This window comes from Macrotis lagotis, chromosome 5 (genome assembly GCF_037893015.1).
Source record: "Macrotis lagotis isolate mMagLag1 chromosome 5, bilby.v1.9.chrom.fasta, whole genome shotgun sequence".
NCBI lineage: Eukaryota > Metazoa > Chordata > Mammalia > Peramelemorphia > Peramelidae > Macrotis > Macrotis lagotis.
In genome coordinates this window covers 197,553,379-197,572,576 of record NC_133662.1, presented here as the reverse complement: position 1 = coordinate 197,572,576, position 19,198 = coordinate 197,553,379, and the positions used below count along the sequence as shown (strand labels likewise).

General features: G+C 34.2%; 1 protein-coding gene across 2 annotated transcripts in view; it reads left to right on the top strand.

Annotated features, from left to right (window-relative positions):
• The window catches only part of DPYD (dihydropyrimidine dehydrogenase), a 1,037,477-nt gene that overhangs the window by 432,508 nt on the left and 585,771 nt on the right, over window positions 1-19,198 (top strand). For both annotated transcript variants that reach the window (XM_074188237.1, XM_074188238.1), the window contains exons 9-10: window positions 16,455-16,562; window positions 18,292-18,461. In XM_074188237.1, coding sequence (XP_074044338.1) covers window positions 16,455-16,562; window positions 18,292-18,461 — 278 coding nt within the window. The remainder of the gene's footprint in view (window positions 1-16,454; window positions 16,563-18,291; window positions 18,462-19,198) is intronic.

The window sequence follows — 19,198 nt, the reverse complement described above, 5'->3', positions numbered from 1 at the left end:
ACACATATATGTAAACATAATCATTCAGTGTTTTGTATTAAATCTTAAAGGTAATTGTAACATGTTTATTTTTAAATATCTTAGAAAAATAAATATATACCTATGCATATATAAATGTACACATAGTGGATAGGAATATTTTCTAAAATATAATACATTGACGTATACATATGCATATTCACATTCATAAAAGTTCATGTGTCTGTGTACACATGCATACATAAATGTGTGTGGATTTGTACATGCATGTAGACATGTGTGCAGTGAATAAATTTGTAAACATGTTGTTGTTCAGTCATTTAAGTTGTGTCCAGCTCTTTGTGACACCATTGGAACTTTGGTGGCAAAGACACTGCAGTGATTTTCCATTTCTTTCTCCAGCTCATTAGATGAAGAAACTTAGCCAACAGGGTTAAGTGACTTACTCAAGATCACACATCTAGTAAAAGTCTGAGAGCAAATTTGAACTTAGGAAGATATTTTTCCCAGGTGACATACCTAACACTCTATTATACTATCTTGATACTTATATACATGTCCATTTACTGTCTTCATATATTTGCACATACATTTTGTATGCCATTCTAAGACATGATATATGTGTCCATATATTTACATGAGTATATACATGTATAATATTATGCATACACATGCATACATCTTTGTATATGTGTACTTACATTTCATTGCATTAGTGCATTATGTTTGTAAACAATGTATATTTATATATGTGTATAGGTACATGTGCAAATATATATGTGTGTGTGTATGTGTGTGTGTGCATAGATATAAACTTTAGAAAGTTGGGTTTTTTTAACCCTTAAGTTCATAATTTCAAGGTAAGATGATGAGGATATAGGCTAGATAAAGAAAACAGAGCATGTCTGGTGGTATCTGGGACAGAGAAAGCATTTAATGAACATTTGTTGAGTCAAATAATAAACAAAATGACAAAACAATTATCATTTTCTTAGTTATGCATTAAAATGGCCTCCCTCAAACATGTTGAAGTTGCATGTAAATATATTGATATACATCCATGTATTCACATATACATGTAAATATTTCATGTATGCATCATGCTGAATGTCAGATCTTAAAAATTAAATCTAGATTGTGTTTTATTATTATTTTGGATGATTATGATGATGTTAGTTGCTTTAGGCATAAAAGGAGATATTAATATTCTGGAACAATTTGTGTTTCATAGTGTTCATAGTAAAGTCTATAATATTCTCAACAATAGAAAATATGATTGAGATGAGACACTTCTAGGGGATTTTAAAACTTTCCAAATGATATCATGTTATGTTGAACTTATGAACATGACTTTATAAATCCTGTGTGATTTGTCCCTTCAGAACATCCACCAGTATGCTTGTAAATATTTCACTCTGTGTTGGGAATCTCCCTCTGTCAGTTAGAGGCTGTATTTATCATTTATTGTGATGCTTTAAAGAGAATTCATGATTTAGTAAGTAGTTAGGATATATGACCTTTGAAGTTTTTTCTAGCTCTAAAATTCTCTTCTTCTGTGGTAATAATCCTATAAGGAAAATGAACACATTCTTATTTTGTGGTGATATTTTCATATAACGTCTTCATGTTTGAGAGAGGCAATTTCATTGAACAACTAAGAAAATGATCATTATTGTTTCATCTTGTTCATTAATTGACTCAACAAACATTCCTTCTTTAAATGTTTACTCTTCACCAGGTATCAGCAAACACAATCATAACTTAATTTTTTGTGTATTTTGTTTTCTCTAGTTATTCTATACCTTTTCATCTTGCAAATTATGAATGTAAGGGGAGGGGGATTTTTCTTAAGCACTTGAAAATTAAAACTTTTGAGACAGACACTTATTTGAAGAAGGTTAAATGTTTTTTTGAAAATTTTTCTTTCATTTATTTACACATTACTAAAATAGTCTTGTTGTAAGATTAAAATAATACCCTGTCCCCCCACAAAATATAAAACCTCTTGAGAAATAAAGTGAAAGAAAAAGAAAAAAATGTTTTTCAATCTGTGTTCTGATACCATCAGTTGTGTCTCTGGGATGGATCACATTCTTTATCATAAGTCCATCAGAAAAGTTACTTCCATATTTTCTACAATTGCTGTTGCTGATTTTAATTCCCTTCATCCATTCCTCCCCACTACCATCTATTATATTTTCTCTCTGCTTTCACTATGTCCCTCTTCAAACATGTGCTTTGGGGCAACTGAGTGGTGCAATGGACAGGGCACCAGTTCTGGGGCCAAGAGACCCCAAACCCACATCACACCGCAGAGACCCAGCAACCACCTAGCCCCATGGTCCTGGACAGACCACCCAATCCCACTACCTTGCAAAAAAGTAAAAATGAAAACGTGTTATATATGACTATCCTCCTTCCATGATCTACCCTCTCCTCTATCACCCCCCTCCCCCCCTCCCCTCCCCCTGTCCTCCATCCGTCCTTTTTCTTCTAGATTTCTATACCCTATTGAGTATGCATGCTGTTTTCTCTCTGAGACTTTTCTGATGAGAATGAAAGCTCCCTCGTTCTCCCTTGCCTTCCCCCCACTCCATAGCATTGCAAAAGCTATTTCTTGATTTCTACATTTTTTCAGCCTCAGATGTTCTTATTAAGCAAATCAAAATATAGGAGAAAAATATCTTCTGTTTAAAAGCAAAGGCTTCTCATTTTTGACATTTTGCCTTGTTTCGGTCTCAATTGAAATCACCCATAGAAGTGACCACGATGAAACAGAGGAAAAAGCACTAATATGAAAAAAACACCATATAGTCTAAGAATTGAAAATAAAAATAAAAATAGCACGATACATAATGTTATTATTTTGAATAATCTAATTTCATATTACTTTATAGAATCTTTGCACCCTTTTTTAGTGTTTCTTGAACACTGGAAACCAAATGAATCTCTAGACAAAAAAAATAAAATCCCTTTTTGATAAAAAGAACCATAATAGAGAGTTATTGATTTTTCTTCATTTCTCAATCAATGTATAGAACCTAGAGAGATAGCTTGTATGATCTATTCATCCATTGGGAATAGGATTTCCCTTCAGAAGGGATCTAGAGAATACAACTAGAAAAAATGGATTTTGTGAAACTTTTGCCTTACATGATAGTTTTATTTCCATGACTTTAATTCCAATTGATTTTGCTTTCTAGAGGATTCTCTTTTCTTGAATCGAGTTTAACATATAGATTTCCAATAACAGAATAATAAGAAAGATACCTGATATTTAAATTGTGCTTTAATTTTTGCAAAAACAATTTACATACAGGATAGCAAGGACATATCTTCTGGCCTTTTTTTGCCCAGTATGGTCACTATTTCAGATGTTTTTCAATGATAAATTCAAAAACTGTTCTTGTGCTTCATAAATGTGACTTAGATACAGCCATAAAAGGAAGTACAGGTCTCTAATTATACCAGTGAAAACCTGGAAACTTCAAAGCATAAAAAAGATTTTTGCCTTAAACATAATGTTTAAATCTATAAAACTTTATAATGTACAAAGCATTACCTCATCTCATGTGATATCAAACTAACTCAGGAAGGGAGTCAGGACAAGCATTACCATCAATTATGTAGCCTGTGTTGCTTTAGTTGAGGGAAATTCAAAGACATATCCCAGGGCCCTTTGACCCCTCAAAGATCTGTTATCTCATGATTATTGGCCCTCCCACCACCAAAGTAGATTGCAACTTCTGTATGTTTTGATGGCAAGTCATTGAGAGTTACTATAACCAAGCAATATATCACCATGTGGCCAACCTGAGAATGACCCTTTTTGAACTTAGCAAGGTATATATCTAAAAATCTAACTCTAGGAAAATACTTTTAATCATTCCAGATTTGATAGGAATCATCAGAGTTTGCATGCACATGCATAACTTCATGCACACATTGTCATAGCCATATTATGGGGAAATAGCCAAGGAAGTTTTTAGTGAAGAAATTGTTATTAGCTAAGTTCAATAACTGAGAAATGGTGAATTTAGGGAATCACCCAAAGGCTTTTGAATCCTACTCCAAGGCACTTTGGAGAATACTAGACCTATTTTCCTCTCAATACATTAGTTCAGAAAACAAAAATCAGAACTTTGTTTTGTGGTTTCCTTCAATCAGTTCCCTAATTTGGAAAAAAAAGCCCAAGATTTTCAAGTAGAGAAGTTCCATATATTGAGAAAAATGGTACACTAGTAATCTAAAGTGGGATTAAAAGGACATATTGATGAATTTTCTGGGCAAAAAATATTAAAGATCTTCTCTGCAGTATCAGCCTTTCTAATACTACATGGGTTGAAAAAAGAGTAGTGTCATTAGTGAAGTTAGCATATTACTTAAATTATATTTTTTCAAGCATGTATCTTAGACATTCAGTCAATGAATTCAAAGTCATATCAAATTTCAGTTTGGGAGGTATGAGAATTAAACAACAAAACATTGATGTTCTGCTCCCTCTTTTTTAAAGGTTTTTTTTTTTTTTTTTTCGCAAGGCAATGGGGTTTAAGTGGCTTGCCCAAGGCCACACAGCCAGGTAATTATTAAATGCCTGGATTTGAACTCAGGTACTCCTGACTCCAGGGCTGGTGCTCTATCCACTGCACAACCTAGCCACCCCTGCTCCCTCTTTTTATTTATCTTACTATAGCCAGGTCAAGGGCAGTCATGACCAACTGAATTATATGATGAAGTCATTCATTTAACCCATGCATTTGAAAACTAGGCATAGATACATTGCTATGAGTTCTTCCTGCCTTACTTTTCTTTGACATCTCCTGTTTTGTGGAAATGGAGAGTTGGTGTGATTGACTGGTAATTTACAGGGTCAAAATGTTTTTAACCATTTTCTTAGGCAAACTATGATAGGGTAATTTTCTTTTTCCTAGTTCTGATGCTCAGCAATGTTTCCCTGTACTGTTGCTGTAGTCTCCTAATCGGTCTCCTTTGAGTCTCTCCTCTCTCCATTCCATTTTTCAAATAGTTCTCAAATTAATATTTTGAAAACATAGATCTTATTCTGTCATATCTGTTACCCTTGAAATTTTTAATGACTGTATTGTCTCTAAGAAATAAAATGTTCTCCTTAGTAACCTTAGTATTAATGATTATGACAAACTTAGTGACAGGTTTATTTTGCTCCTAAAATTCACACACACACACAAAAACAACCATACACACACACACACACACACACACACACCAGCCTTGCAATTTTGATTCCTATTTGTACATAGTGCACTCTATTCCAGGGAAACTAATCTTCTAATTCTTTTGTATGAAAAGTATCTCATCTCTTGATCCTGTACCTCTTTCTAAACTGATATTAAATCATTGGAAATTTCTTTGACTCTTGTCATACTGAACTGAAAAGATTCTGAGTATGGACATAAGGATAGCACGTATGACATGTAGAAATCATGCCTCCATGGTGCAGCTTAGCCAGTTTTAAGTATGCTGTTCATCGGGAATGACAAGGATTAACTTTTTTTTTGGGGGGGGGGTTGCAAGGCAATGGGGTTAAGTGTCTTACCCATGGCCACATAGCTAGGTAATTATTAAGTGTCTGAGGTCAGATTTGAACTCAGGTGCTCCTGATTCCAAGGCTGGTGCTCTATCCACTGTGCCACCTAGCTGTCCAAGGATTAACTTTTAAAGATTGAATTCATAACACACACACACACACACACACACACACACACACACACACACACACATATATATATATATGATTATAGTTTAAATGTATGTGCATGCACATATGTGCATACTATCATATGCTTTTCTACCTAAATTTTATTTGTATCTTGATATGAGAATACAATAGATTGCCTCTTGTTCCCTTTTTCCTCGTGTTTTATAATAATGACACCTATGGTCTCAAAAATTGCTTTGTCAAAATAAAGAAGCAAGCTCTAAATGAGTCATTTGTTATATTTTCTAATCATTTGAAGTTTTCTCATGTTTGAGAAATCTTGAAAAATCAACTAAATGATGTTTTACATACAGCTTGTGAGCAAGAACAATGTTGTTTTAAATATATTTAAATTTGAATGAAGCATGTGAAAAAGTCTCTCATGCTTTACTTGTGGATAAAATGAAGAGAAATTGGAGAAATGATTCACTTAGGCAAATTGGTTGGATGTCTAGATCCAAAGAGGAGTCTTTTATATGTCAATATTGACATGGAGGAAGTTGTCCATTGCATTGTTCCAGGCTTTATTCTTATAACTGGACTATATCACACTTTTATCAGGAACTTGGGAAAAAAGCATAGATACTATGCATATCAGAGATGAAATGTTACTGGAGGAGATAGTCAAGCTATTATATGGCAGGGGTAAAATTAAACATTAACATTTAACAAACCAGACTCTTGGGGAAAGTATATAAAGATTTAATTTAGGAGGGGTAAATATAAAATATGATACTTAGAAGATAATATAGAAGGGGGGAAGACTTGTAATTCAAAGGGGAAAATATTTGAAGGATCATGTATTAGGGTCAGGAAGAATTTATCAACAATAAGCAATTATGACTGATAAGGGCCATTCAGTCAAGCATGAGAAAATGGGAAAATATTTGAACAAAAGAGAAAGCAGGAGAAAATACATTGAAGTAAGGAGTACTCACTACACACACACACACACTATATATATATATATATGTATATATACATACATATAATATACATATATATATATATATATATATATATATATATATAAAATGTTTTTATGGAAGCTTGACAGTGAAAAAGGGAAGAATATAAGACGATAACTTGAGTGAATGTCAGTAGTGGGAAGGATTTAAGGCTAGAAGAGAACCTGGGTAAATTTGTAGACAGTAGTGAACAATCTAGTAAATAGAAATTGATGATGAAGAGGACAGTAGGAAATGATCAATAGAAGCAAGCTCCTGAAGAAGGCAGTGATGTGATCAATGACACAAATTGAGGCATTATATTTGGAAAGGAAAAGGGCTTACTGTTCACTGATTGCCATATTTCTTCACTTGTTATGAGGATTAAATGCTACTTGCAATCTTTCTCCTTCCTCTTTTTTGGGGTTAGTTCTATTTATTTATTCAGTGACTTATTTCTTTTTGGTATTCTCTAAGAAACTGTAGCACAGTCAATATCTTTGCTTTTGTACATTTTGTTTCTACTTCTTACCCCTCCCTGTCCAGAATTGATAACTTGTTTAAATAGATCAGGTCAGAGTTGTTATAATTGCACACAGTGTTGTCTTCTTATCTTTATCCTTACTTCTAATTTGGTATTGATTTTAGCTCTCACCAGTTGATGAGAGCTGTGTAGAAATGACTGCCAACAGACAGCTGATCCTGAAGTGAGGGCTGCCTCAGTGACTAGTTATTTCCTCTCTCTATAAAGGCACAATTTCACGTTTTATAATCTTACTGGTCACTTTTGGCATGGCTTTCCTACAACGTCCACACGTTGGACATATATGAGGCTTCTTTGGAGATCCTATAAACATCCTTTTGACTCTATTACTCTGTCCCACGCTATGTTCTCTAACCCACAATTTTGCCAGGCTCCCTTGTGACCCTTTTTGTATTGACATCAAGAAGTGTTGTGTTCCATTTGGGGCTGGACTGCCTTATCACTTTCTCGATCTGATGTCTTTGGTTATCTTCTACAGTGGTTGTCCATTCTTTTCTTGATTATCTTGTACTCAGAGGCAGAAAGGCTGGTTTCTGTTGTAGCTAGGTGGTGGAAAAAGATAGAGCATATAATTTCAAATCTGGAAGTCCTGAGTCCAAATCATGACTCAGATAGCTGAGACCCTGGGCAAGCTGCTCACCCTCTTAGCTTTAGTTGCCTCATTGGTAAAGTGGGAATAATAGCATTCTCTACCTTACAGGGCTGCTATGAGAAGACTCAAATGAGAAAGCATCTATAAAACACGTTATAAACACTAAAGAGAAATGCTGCTTATTAGTAGTATTATCCTTGTCGATATTATCTCAATGTAATTCAACCGAATCTACTAATTCTTGTATTTACTACCTGAGGAGACTGGAATTCATTATCCCTTAGCCTTAGCTTTCTGTTGTCTTTTGGGTTCATTCATCGAGAGAATGCCAGTAGGGAAAAGATCCATTAGATTATCAAATTAGTCCTTAGAGACAAAAGCCCACGTGGCCTTTTTGTTGCTGGATTATTGGTTAATTGCTTGGTTGCTGTTATTGGTGGTGGTAGTGGTGGGGATAGTTGTTTAGTCATTCAGTCTTCTCCAAGTTCAATGCTGCACATGGAGATTTCTTGACAAAGATGCTAGAGCAGTTTGCAATTTCTTTCTCCAGTGGATTAATGCAAACAGAAGTCAAATGACTTGACCAGGGTCACACAGCTAATTAGCATTTTAATCTGAATTTAAACTCAGATCTTCCTGACTATAAAGCCAGTGCTCTATGAATTAAGTCAACTGGCTGCCACAACAATGAGAGTACTGATCATTAAATGACCTCTGCATGACTTAGAATTCTGTCTGCTTTTGTACTTCTTATGATGCTTTCATTGTATAAGATAGTTTCCCAGAACTGAAAACATTTTATGAATGGTAAGTGTATATCTGTATTTACATATCATGAGATATATTGGTCCCTAGATCCAAGACATCTATTAGTTAATACTTTGATTGTCATCCTCGTTCTATATTTACAAGGTTGACCTTGAACAGTAAACTTTTTCACTCAGAAGTCCACACTTGAACCCTTTATATCTTGGTAGTATCTGCTAAAGTATATTCTCTGTGATATTGCCTCGAGAAACATAGCCTTTTTCTAACGTGTATCAAGTAACATGGTTTCTCCATGAAGGGGATTGGGGTGGGAGGAAGGGAGAAAATTTGGATCTCATGGTTTTAAAAGTGAATATTGGAACTTGTTTTTATTTGTACCCAGAGAAAACAAAATGATATAAAATTAAATTAAATTTTAAAAAAGAAGAAATATAGGCTTACCCCCAAGAAGACATTACATAACATGATGATTATGACTCATAATAGGCCTATTGATGGTTCTCTTCAGAGCTAGTTTGTTATAGAAGGAAATAAACTAGTTTAAGTATTAGAAACCATGGATTCAAAACCTAGCCAATGTCATTATATGCCTACAGCCAAATTGAAGAAGATGCTAAAATTCTATAGGCCTTAGTTTCCTAATTTCTAAAGTGGAGAAAATTGAACTAGATGATGTCTTAAAGTATATTCCAGTTTTAAATCTATGATCTGTAGATAGAATCAAAACAATGAATATAGAAGAAAGATCCATCTAACTTAACCAAATATCTTTGGCATTGCCACTCCTCTAGTCTATATGTGGGAGATAGGAGATAAAAGGAAATGAAATATTTTAAAAGACCCAATCTGCAAAATAAAGGGACAGGAACTTTATTGTGATTGTTCCATATTTTCCTGAATTCAGAGAAAAGAAAATTAAAGTGAAATCCCCTGTTGTCTACTTAAAATATGATGCAATAGAATGCTCACCATAATATAAATTTAGTCTTATAATAGATGCTATCTACATATATGTATATATATATGTGAACATATATGTGTGTGCATGCAGCTATAGGACCTCTTCTTCAGATGGAAGCTTAACTTGTCCAGATCAAGGCTTCATAATACTATACCATACATCTCCTTCTGTTGTGTTTCGGAGATTGTATTGTTTAAAATTAGCTAATAGTTGCAAATAGTTTAAAAGCATAAAAAAAGAAACAATTTACCACGGATTGCTGAGTTTGGATAAAGAATAATGCTGACCACAGCATCTTTGAGAGATAAGGAAATGATATGCAGAATGAGAAATGCATTTTAAATGTAAATAGGTTAGAGATTTTTTAAAAATTGTGCTTATGTGATACAAGGGATCTATAGGGTTTTTTAAGAATCTTTTCTTCCTCCTTTTTTATTTCTTCTTTCTCTTTCCATTCTTCCCTATTTCTTTTCCCTCCTTTTTCATTCCTTCTTCCTTCTATTCATCTTTCTTTCCTATTTCAGTGGTTGAGGACAGATGTGAAGAGGAAAAACAGTTGATAATATAAAAATAAAGTAAAAGAAATTTAATGAACAATAAATAATAAGAAACAAAATTAAATAATACCATTTTCCATTAGTTAAAATAGTTTGAATTTGTAAGGGCACCTGCTGGAAGCTAGGCTCTATGTCAGTAATAACTCTTCAGTGTCACCAGGCTGACATTGTTCTTGATGGTAGTCTATTGGGGAGAAGCAGCAGGGACAGGGTACATTAACTGAAAAGAGCACAGATACAAACTGTTCACTACCTTAAGATGCTTCTTCTGTGTCATGGCTCTTGAGAGCATCTGGGGAAAGCCTTCCTGATTGTTTGACAATTCCCTTGAGGAATTCTTAGTGTAGCCAGGATATTATAGAAAAGGCAGACGGAACTTACACTGCTGGTGTGTCTGGGATGAGGTTGATTTTTCTATTCTATAGGTTATAGAGAAATTCTCTGTGAAGACGGAATAAGGGAGTAGACAGGGATTGCTTCTTGATGTAGCTGGATAGTTGGAATACTACATCTATTTATCTGTTCTACTTATTGCTTTCTCTTTGAAAACAACCTAGAAGGGTTTATCCTATGTATCCCTGGGGCATCATGTACCTATCCATTCCGATACTGTTCCTGACTTAGGAAGTGCTAGAATATTTGCCTTTCAGAACATGGTTTGTGATGAAAAGTCATGTCTACATCAGCAAATTTTGCTCCTCTGAGAATGAATATTATCTGATATAATTCCCTGCTTTTAGGGTATGTCTGTAATAGCAATTGAGAGGCCCAGCCATCAGTAATTATAGAAATCAGACACATGGGTCATCCGTCACATATTAAATGATTACTCCTCATTCCATAATCCCAAATTCAGTCAGTTCATTTCACTTAAGAAAAAAATGATATAAATCCAAAAATTCAGTAGGTATTTCTCCTTATATTAATGTATCAATTTATGAAAATGACTACATATTAGTTAACATTCTAGGCAATTAACTATAGAAATTCATCTCTAGCAAAAAAAATGAAATGAATTATGTTTTATTTGTTTGTTATAAAGGCAGGCTCTCTGATATAGTAGTATATTTAGAAAATAATGTGACATAAAAAGAGAAGGAATCAATATACCTTACTTTTTTTCCCCAGGAAAGGTAGTGTCCAATTGTTTATCAGTTTTATATTCCAGAGAACTTGGAGCCATATCTGAGAATATTAGAGGGCTGAAGCATTGGATGGAGTTAACCAAAGCTTTTCTATACTTTGTAATTTATATAGGTGGATTCCTATTAAAACCAGGATCTTCAGTGCTATTTCTGGTTATATTTACTTAATATATAATCAATAAAAATTTATGGGAGCTGAAAAGCTCTGAGGATGGGTATATTGAAATGAGGGGAGTGCATGAGAGGATATCTGGCCCAGGAGCAAGCATGATGTTTCTAGTGTCAATACCAAGCAGAACAGTTTATGGTTAAAAAAAAAGTTAACTGGAACAGTCTGAGACCTCTATAAAAAGAGCCTAGAAGAAGAGTTTATTACTGTGCCCTCCAGCCTTCCAATTGGAGAGGAGAGAAAAATGAGTGTTGAGGGGGTGTTGAGCATCAAAGCTGAATCAATCTCCATGTTGATGAGATTTCAGGTGATGAGTTGATGGGGAATGAAACCATGAATTAATGACCTAGTTAGGACATATCCCTAGCCAGCTTAAGTATTACTTTAAAATATGTCTCTAGATATAGGAGACAAAGCTTTAAATTTTTGTTTCATTCTCCTTGTTGTGTTTGCAACTAAAACATTCAAAATCATATTTATGATAGTGAATCTTATGAAAAATATTTTATAGACAAATAGTATAGTAATGCCACTAGAAATGAATTTCATATGTACAAAATGATTTGACAAAAAATATTTTGAAGGTGAGGTTGTTTCCGTCTTTCCCACTAACCTAATATGGTGCATTGGAAAGTAGTAGGAGTTTCACAAACATTTGTTAAATTGTTAAATATTTTAATATCCAGAGATATATCTATTTCAAACTAATGAAATATACATTTTAAGCCAGTATATTTGTATTCTTTTGCTAACCCATTCTTTTCTTTTGCTAAGACTTGATACTTTTTCATTTTTGTATCATAGCTTTTTTTTCAGATATATCCACACACCTGCTAACCCACCCAATGAAAACATATATTTCCATATGCTCACATGCATACACATACACATACATACATACACACACACACACATTGTAACAAGCAGGGGGAAACGTTAAAACAAAATATAACTATCACAGTAACTTCACTTTACAGTGTATGCAACATTCTGCTCCAATAGTCATCCCGCTCCCATTTTTACCAAACAGAGAGATATTTTTCATAATCTAATCTCTGGAAACAAATTGACCATGATGGTAATTCAATGTTGTTTGTTTAGGAGAATTTTTTTTAAATTTTATATCATTATAATCATCGTGCTTGGTATTCTCCTTATTTTGCTAGCTTTACATCTGCTCAAATATTTCCTAAGTTTTTGCTAATTCCTCACACAGTAAAATTAATTTACATTTGTGTCCAATTATTGTTTTTGGCTTTTATACATCTCACAATTATTGGATACCCACTTTGTTTCCATCATTTTTCTTACCACACAAGTATGAATATTTTTTACAATTATGAATCCTTTCAAAAATATCAAATACTGATAAATATCTCAATTTACTCAGAAGAGTATTACTCAAAAGAGAAAATTTCCAAAGAGACTAGTAAGTCCCTAGTTGATTCTACCCTCCAAAGCTTCATTAGGTTTCAATCTACTCTAGTCAATGCTCAGGAGTTTACACCAAATCCCATGAGTTTCTCCTCTTCAGTGTAATTGTTATTAAATTGCTTCATTTCATATATATGGCAAAACAACTGAAGTCTTGAAAATTATTCAGTAGAAGCTGGCATAAAAATCCGGCCATTATTTTCACTTCAAGACCAAAAACAGGGGCAGGTAGGTGGCACAGTGGATAAAGCACTGGCCCTGGAGTCAGGAGTACCTGGATTCAAATCTGGTCTCAAACACTTAATAAATACCTAGCTGTGTGGCCTTGGACAAGCCACTTAATCCCATTTGCCTTGCAAAAACCCCATTTGCCTTGCCTAAAAAAAAAAAGACCCCAAATGCCCCCTTACAATCACAAGATTGGAGTCTAGCATACCACATTCACCATGCAACTTTTCTTCTATGTTAGAGAAAGCCAGATAGTTTACTACCTCTTCATTAAATCTTTATCTTTTAACCTATTAGTAAAGTCATGCATAATACTAGAGAAATTTACTCAAGTTTGGAATGTATTGTATTTCCCAGAATGTCTTCAAAACTCCTGGAAATCTTGACTGCCCCTTAGGACTAGCTCTGCACACTATTATACTTTCTCCCAATACATCTATCTTCACCTATCTATTCTCCTGGAGAATCTGTATTCAAGAGAAATGTAGAAATATTGATTATTATACTTAATAATGATAATTTACTTAGTTCATAATTATAGTACCTTCCAGAAATGGACACTTTTCAGGAGAGGCATCTAATCTACAGTGGTCATTCAGCTTTCTATTATTAAAATCTTTTGTTCCATTCTACCATCCTCTTTTGTCTTATTGAAGCTACTTCTCATGCAGAGGTATATCCTTGTGGTGGGTGCTTGACCCTGACAAATCAAGTTCAAGATCCTCTTGTTAAAAAAAAAAATCACCTCTTCTCATCCCTTCACTTGGCAGGAGACAAGTAGGAAGTACATATAATTAAGCTAGGGAAGAGTTACCTGGGCTAAGCTCCTATTAATATTTGGGCTAACCCTCCCTGTAAGTGGTGGGTAGGAAGTGGAAAAGAAAAGGGGGGAGACAATTTTCACTCACTCAATTTCCACTCTCTACAATCAGCAAGAACAACCTGGGCAAAACCTTAAAGAACTGGTAGAGACAATTACTCTGTCTCTAATCTTTACTTCCCTACTCAGCATGGCTTGTTGAGATAGAATTGTTTAATATTCTTTTTCTTTCTTAGCATTTTCTCCAAAGCTAAGTTTAATGTCAAGGGTTCTGTGAACTTGGGATAAAGGGTCAATTCTTTTTTATGCCTTTCTTCACTTTGGGTCATCTGTGATCTAATGAACTTTCTTCTTACTGCTCCTTATATATGTTATTCCATATCTAATTCCAAGCACTTTAACTGGCTGTCCCTCAAATCTAGAAATCTTTCTCACCTCTGCCTCCTGCCTTTCCTGGTTTCTTTTACAAAAAGTCCCAGCTAATTAAAGAAACCTTTCCCAGTCCTTCTTAATCTTAGAGCCTTCCCTCTGAGATTATCTCAATTTATTCCCTACCTAGGTTTTTTTTAGCATAATTATTTGCATGTTGTTTCTCCCATTAGGCTGTTAATTGTTAACACAACAAAATTAATTTGAACATTATCATTTCAATAATAGCACCAACTAAATAGAGTTGATTTTTCTGGAAAAAAAATTATATAGAATTTGCTTTTTACATATGTCCCTTTGAATATACTTTATAATTGCTTTCATTCTTCTTCTTCTTCTTTCTTCTTCTTGTAGTTTTTGCAAGGCAGCAGGGATAAGTGACTTGTCCAAGGTCACACAGATAGGTAATTATTATGTCTCTGAGATGGGATTTGAACTCAGGACCTTTTGACTTCAGGGTCATTACTCTCTCCACTGCACCACTTAGCTGCCCTCATGTGCCAAATAGCTGACCCCATGCACCACCTACCTGCCCCCAATTTCTTTCATTTCAATGAAAGACAGCTTAGTGTAGTGATAGCTTTCTGGACATGGGAGAAAGAAGGTAGAAATAAAAGAGGAGAGAGAGAAAGGGAGAGAGAAAAAGAGGAAGGGAAGAAGGTAAGAAATGAAATAACCAGTTGTTAAACATCTACCATTTGTCAGATACAGTACTAAGCACTGTACAAATCTGCACAAAATTTATGAATCATGTTACCTTTGGCAAATTATTTAACTTATATGGTCCTCAGTTTCCTCATGTACAAAATAATGAGGCAGTTCCTGATGATCTCAAGGTTAAGTCTAGTTTTAAATTGATGATTCTTATGATCAAATGTAGATTTAACTATAGGCATTCTCTCAAAGGTTTTTAAGGCCATCCTAAAGAACTGTTCAGTTCTCTAGAAGTTGATGAATGGAATGATCATTTTCTGGATCAAAATTTATATCATTATACATTGAAACAGAAAAAAAGTATGCCCTTATCAGTGTGTTTTAAGTACATATATATATATATATATATATATATATGTTCTTTTAATTAGATTTATTCTTTTCTATATCCTTTATTTCACTATATTCCTAGGAAACTAAAAGCTATTATTATTAGCTTAATTTTACATGTCAAAATTAAGACACAGAATTAAGTTATCTTACAATGGAGTCAACTATATAGTCCTATAATGACAGAATCATAGAATTTGAGTATTTCATATGAACCTTAAAAGTCATGTAAGTCAGCCTATAAATGAAATTCTGACCATAATAAGCAAGCATCCCTCCTCTATATAGTTTCTAATCTGCAATTTTCTTCATTTCAATTTCTTCTTCTCATTCTCAGTACTGTCCTGTGGGAGACAAATAGAACAAGGTTGATTACCCCCTCCACATGATAATCCTTCAATTATGGGATGTTCCTACATCCCTCTTTGTCTTCTTTTCTCCAGGATAAAATGCCCACTTTCTTCATCTGATTCTCATATGATAGGGACTCATATTTTTTTTTTTGCTGGTTGGTCTCCTCTAGACATTCTCAAGTTTATCACTGTCTTTCTTAGCATAGTATAGTCATGGCTCTCATCCCAACAAATCTCACTGATAACCATGAAGTCGAACTTGCCCCCTTTCTTTATAATCTCTATTTTCTCTTCTCTACTGAATAAAATTTTGACAATTGTGTCCATACATTTGAGGCCATGGATTTTACTGCAGGTTCTTTTCTTTATCCCTGTTTCCTGTGAACTTCTGAGTGTCTCAATTTTTATTATTCCATTTATTCTTCCTTAACCAGAGTGCCATTTATGAAGCTCAGTCTTCTAAGTTGAAAATGTAGTGTCCTTTTCTCTGGATCTCCAAATCATAGAAAGTAAAACTTAAAATGAAAAGTTTTGAAATGTTCAAAAGAGTAGGATTTGTCCAGCATTCAGAATTTTACTACAGTAAATTGGTTTTCTTTCTTTGTAAAGAAATAGAGGTGATAAAATTGGAATAATTATTCCTCTGTTATGAAAGTAGTTATTTCCTTGTGGGTTTTGTTTATTTTTGCATTTAAAAAATATAATCTTCCTTTAATAACCATTTAAAAACATTTTTCCCTCCCTCAGGTTTACCAGAACCAAATAAAGACAGCATATTCCAAGGACTAAGTATGGACCAGGGATTTTACACATCAAAAGACTTCCTACCATTGGTGGCCAAGGCAAGCAAAGCAGGTAGAACATTTTTATTGTTTGTACATTTATTTTTTAAAAGTACATAGACAGAACCTATTTTTAATTTTTTGCTAATATGTATCATCTACTTATTTTCAAATGTAGCTCCTCACTTATATGGATTAGATATACCAGATGTCAAATTATGTATATTATAATATGAAAATAATAGATAGCATTTATATAGTGTACCTTAAGGTTTGTGAATTGATTTAAAATGTTGTCTTATATAGGCCATCCAGTATCCCTGTAAGCTGGGGATTTACATCATGCCATTTTTATATGTGGGGAAATAGAGAATGGGAACTGAAATGATTTATATAAGGTCATATAACTTATATTGGTATGAGAGGACTGGAACTTAGAACTTCCTGGTTTCAATTTTGACACTCTCCACTGCATTACTTTGGTGCCAGGAAAACAACAGGCAAAACAAAAATACCTGGGTTCAACTGTTAACAGAAATAACTAGTCTTCTACTCCCAAAATAGGATTATGCATGAATTGAACTCTATTAAAAACCATGTCTTTATAGCAGCATGAGAAATTTAATGTTCAATGTAAAAGTGTTTGCAGATGAGGGACAATGAAATGGAGCTCTCTTCTTTCTATATTTAGATACACTTACTGCAGATATTCTGAAACTTAAGGATTCTTTTATTCCCTCATCGATATTCCTAATAGAAATCGCTCTATGTGCTTCTTCAACCCTCACTGTGAAAATTCACAATGGACACAGAAAAATTTGAGAATTACATAGCAGTGATTGTTTGATCCCAAATACAAACTCTTCTGAGCAAAATGATTACATTTATTGAGATTACAGGTTTAAACTCTCCATGCTGCCATTCCTAAAATTACTATAATTTATCTAATCAGCTGTTAGTTGTATTTAACTCAATGCTAAAGTGCTATCTAATATATAGAAACCACTTGCATTCTACCTTCCCCCCACTTTTTTATGAGAATCTCTTTATAAATATAAAATCCTCAAATTGATGCTCTTGGCAAATGGACACATTGGAACTCATAATTCTTTTCCTTTGCTTTTTTTAAAGAGAGAAAATCCATGTAGGGGAATTGTGATTTGTTTTTAACTTTCAAACAATTTACTTAGGAGAACAATTTCAAGAAATAGTCACATGTTCAGTTGTCAAATCATGTGACTCCTAAGGACAATTATATAAATGGGACTTCCCAAGGCTATGGGATCTTTTTTTGCAGTTTACTAAACTTAATACAGGGAGAGACTGGTGTAGTTAAGTAGTCTCACCAGACAATATCATAATCAAAGCCTTTTGTAAACATCTAAGGATAATTTTTTCCCCAAAACATAAGGACAATTTGTCATTTGCCAAACAAAGATATAATGAAGCCAATTATAAGACTATGCATCAGAACCCAAACGCATGTAGTTTTAATTGGTTGATTCCAGTTTGGCTTAGCCTCGAACCTTTCAAATGTAATTTAGTCCATGACCCTTTGAAAGGGAAGAAGAGAGGGAAGGCTCCGTGGCTAAGTGTAGTGACTATGAAATTACATCTATGAGCATATTTTTAAAATGGGAATAAAACTGTCTTTCAGTGAAGCAGAATAATTTGATAGTGACACTCCATCCTTGGAAACGGCAAGATGCAATTTTACACTGCTTGGAGTACAAGTATCTTTTGAGCTGTCAAGCAGAAATGGTTTCTCTACTTGAAAATGGGGTTTTCCTTTCATCCTTCAGGAATGTGTGCCTGTCACTCCCCATTGCCGTCGATACAGGGAGCTGTGATTGTACTTGGGGCTGGAGACACCGCTTTTGACTGTGCTACATCTGCTTTACGGTGTGGAGCCCGCCGCGTGTTCGTTGTCTTCAGGAAAGGCTTTGTTAATATAAGAGCCGTCCCAGAGGAGGTAAAATGGAACGATCAAAAAATAGAGAATTGAGATTTTAGGAGATGCTCTGTTTAAGTCATTGGGCTGGTCTTGAAATTTGCAGAGGAGAGTTAAAGGGGCTTGGAGCCATACATAATTGTTGCATCTAATTTGGGCATTCATAAGCAAAATCAAACCTATAACACTGATTTGGATAAAAATGAGGAATTTAATTTATCTCTGTATGAAGAGGATTGATTCTTGTTCTCAGTGCTAATACCTTTGAAATGGTTTATCTCCCTCTAATAGCATTAGAATTTGTTAAGTCCTCAGTATAATCAGCACTGTCTATGAAATGTGTGGACCCTGACCGGAATTTAATAATTGGAAGCATTAAAATAGTCCTAGAAGAATAGTCATAAAGGGCTGTCATTTGACGTTTTGGTTTGGCCTCAAAAAATAAGAAACTATGGTCAGAAGTTGTAAAGAGGCTTTTTATCATCTTTACACAAAACACCACCCCACACATGTACACACATGCGCACACACACACACACACACACACACACACACACACACATCACTAACTAAAGGTAGCCAAGTAGAAAGGATAGATTTTTCAAGCAAATGACTAAGTTCTAGATGTTATAAAAGAGTTGAGGTATCAGGTATCTGATCTCTGAGGTCCCTTGCAACTCAGATATTCAGTTATTTCTATGCATTTAAAAACAACTACATTTGTAGCAGTCTATTCTTATAAAATATATTCATTTGAT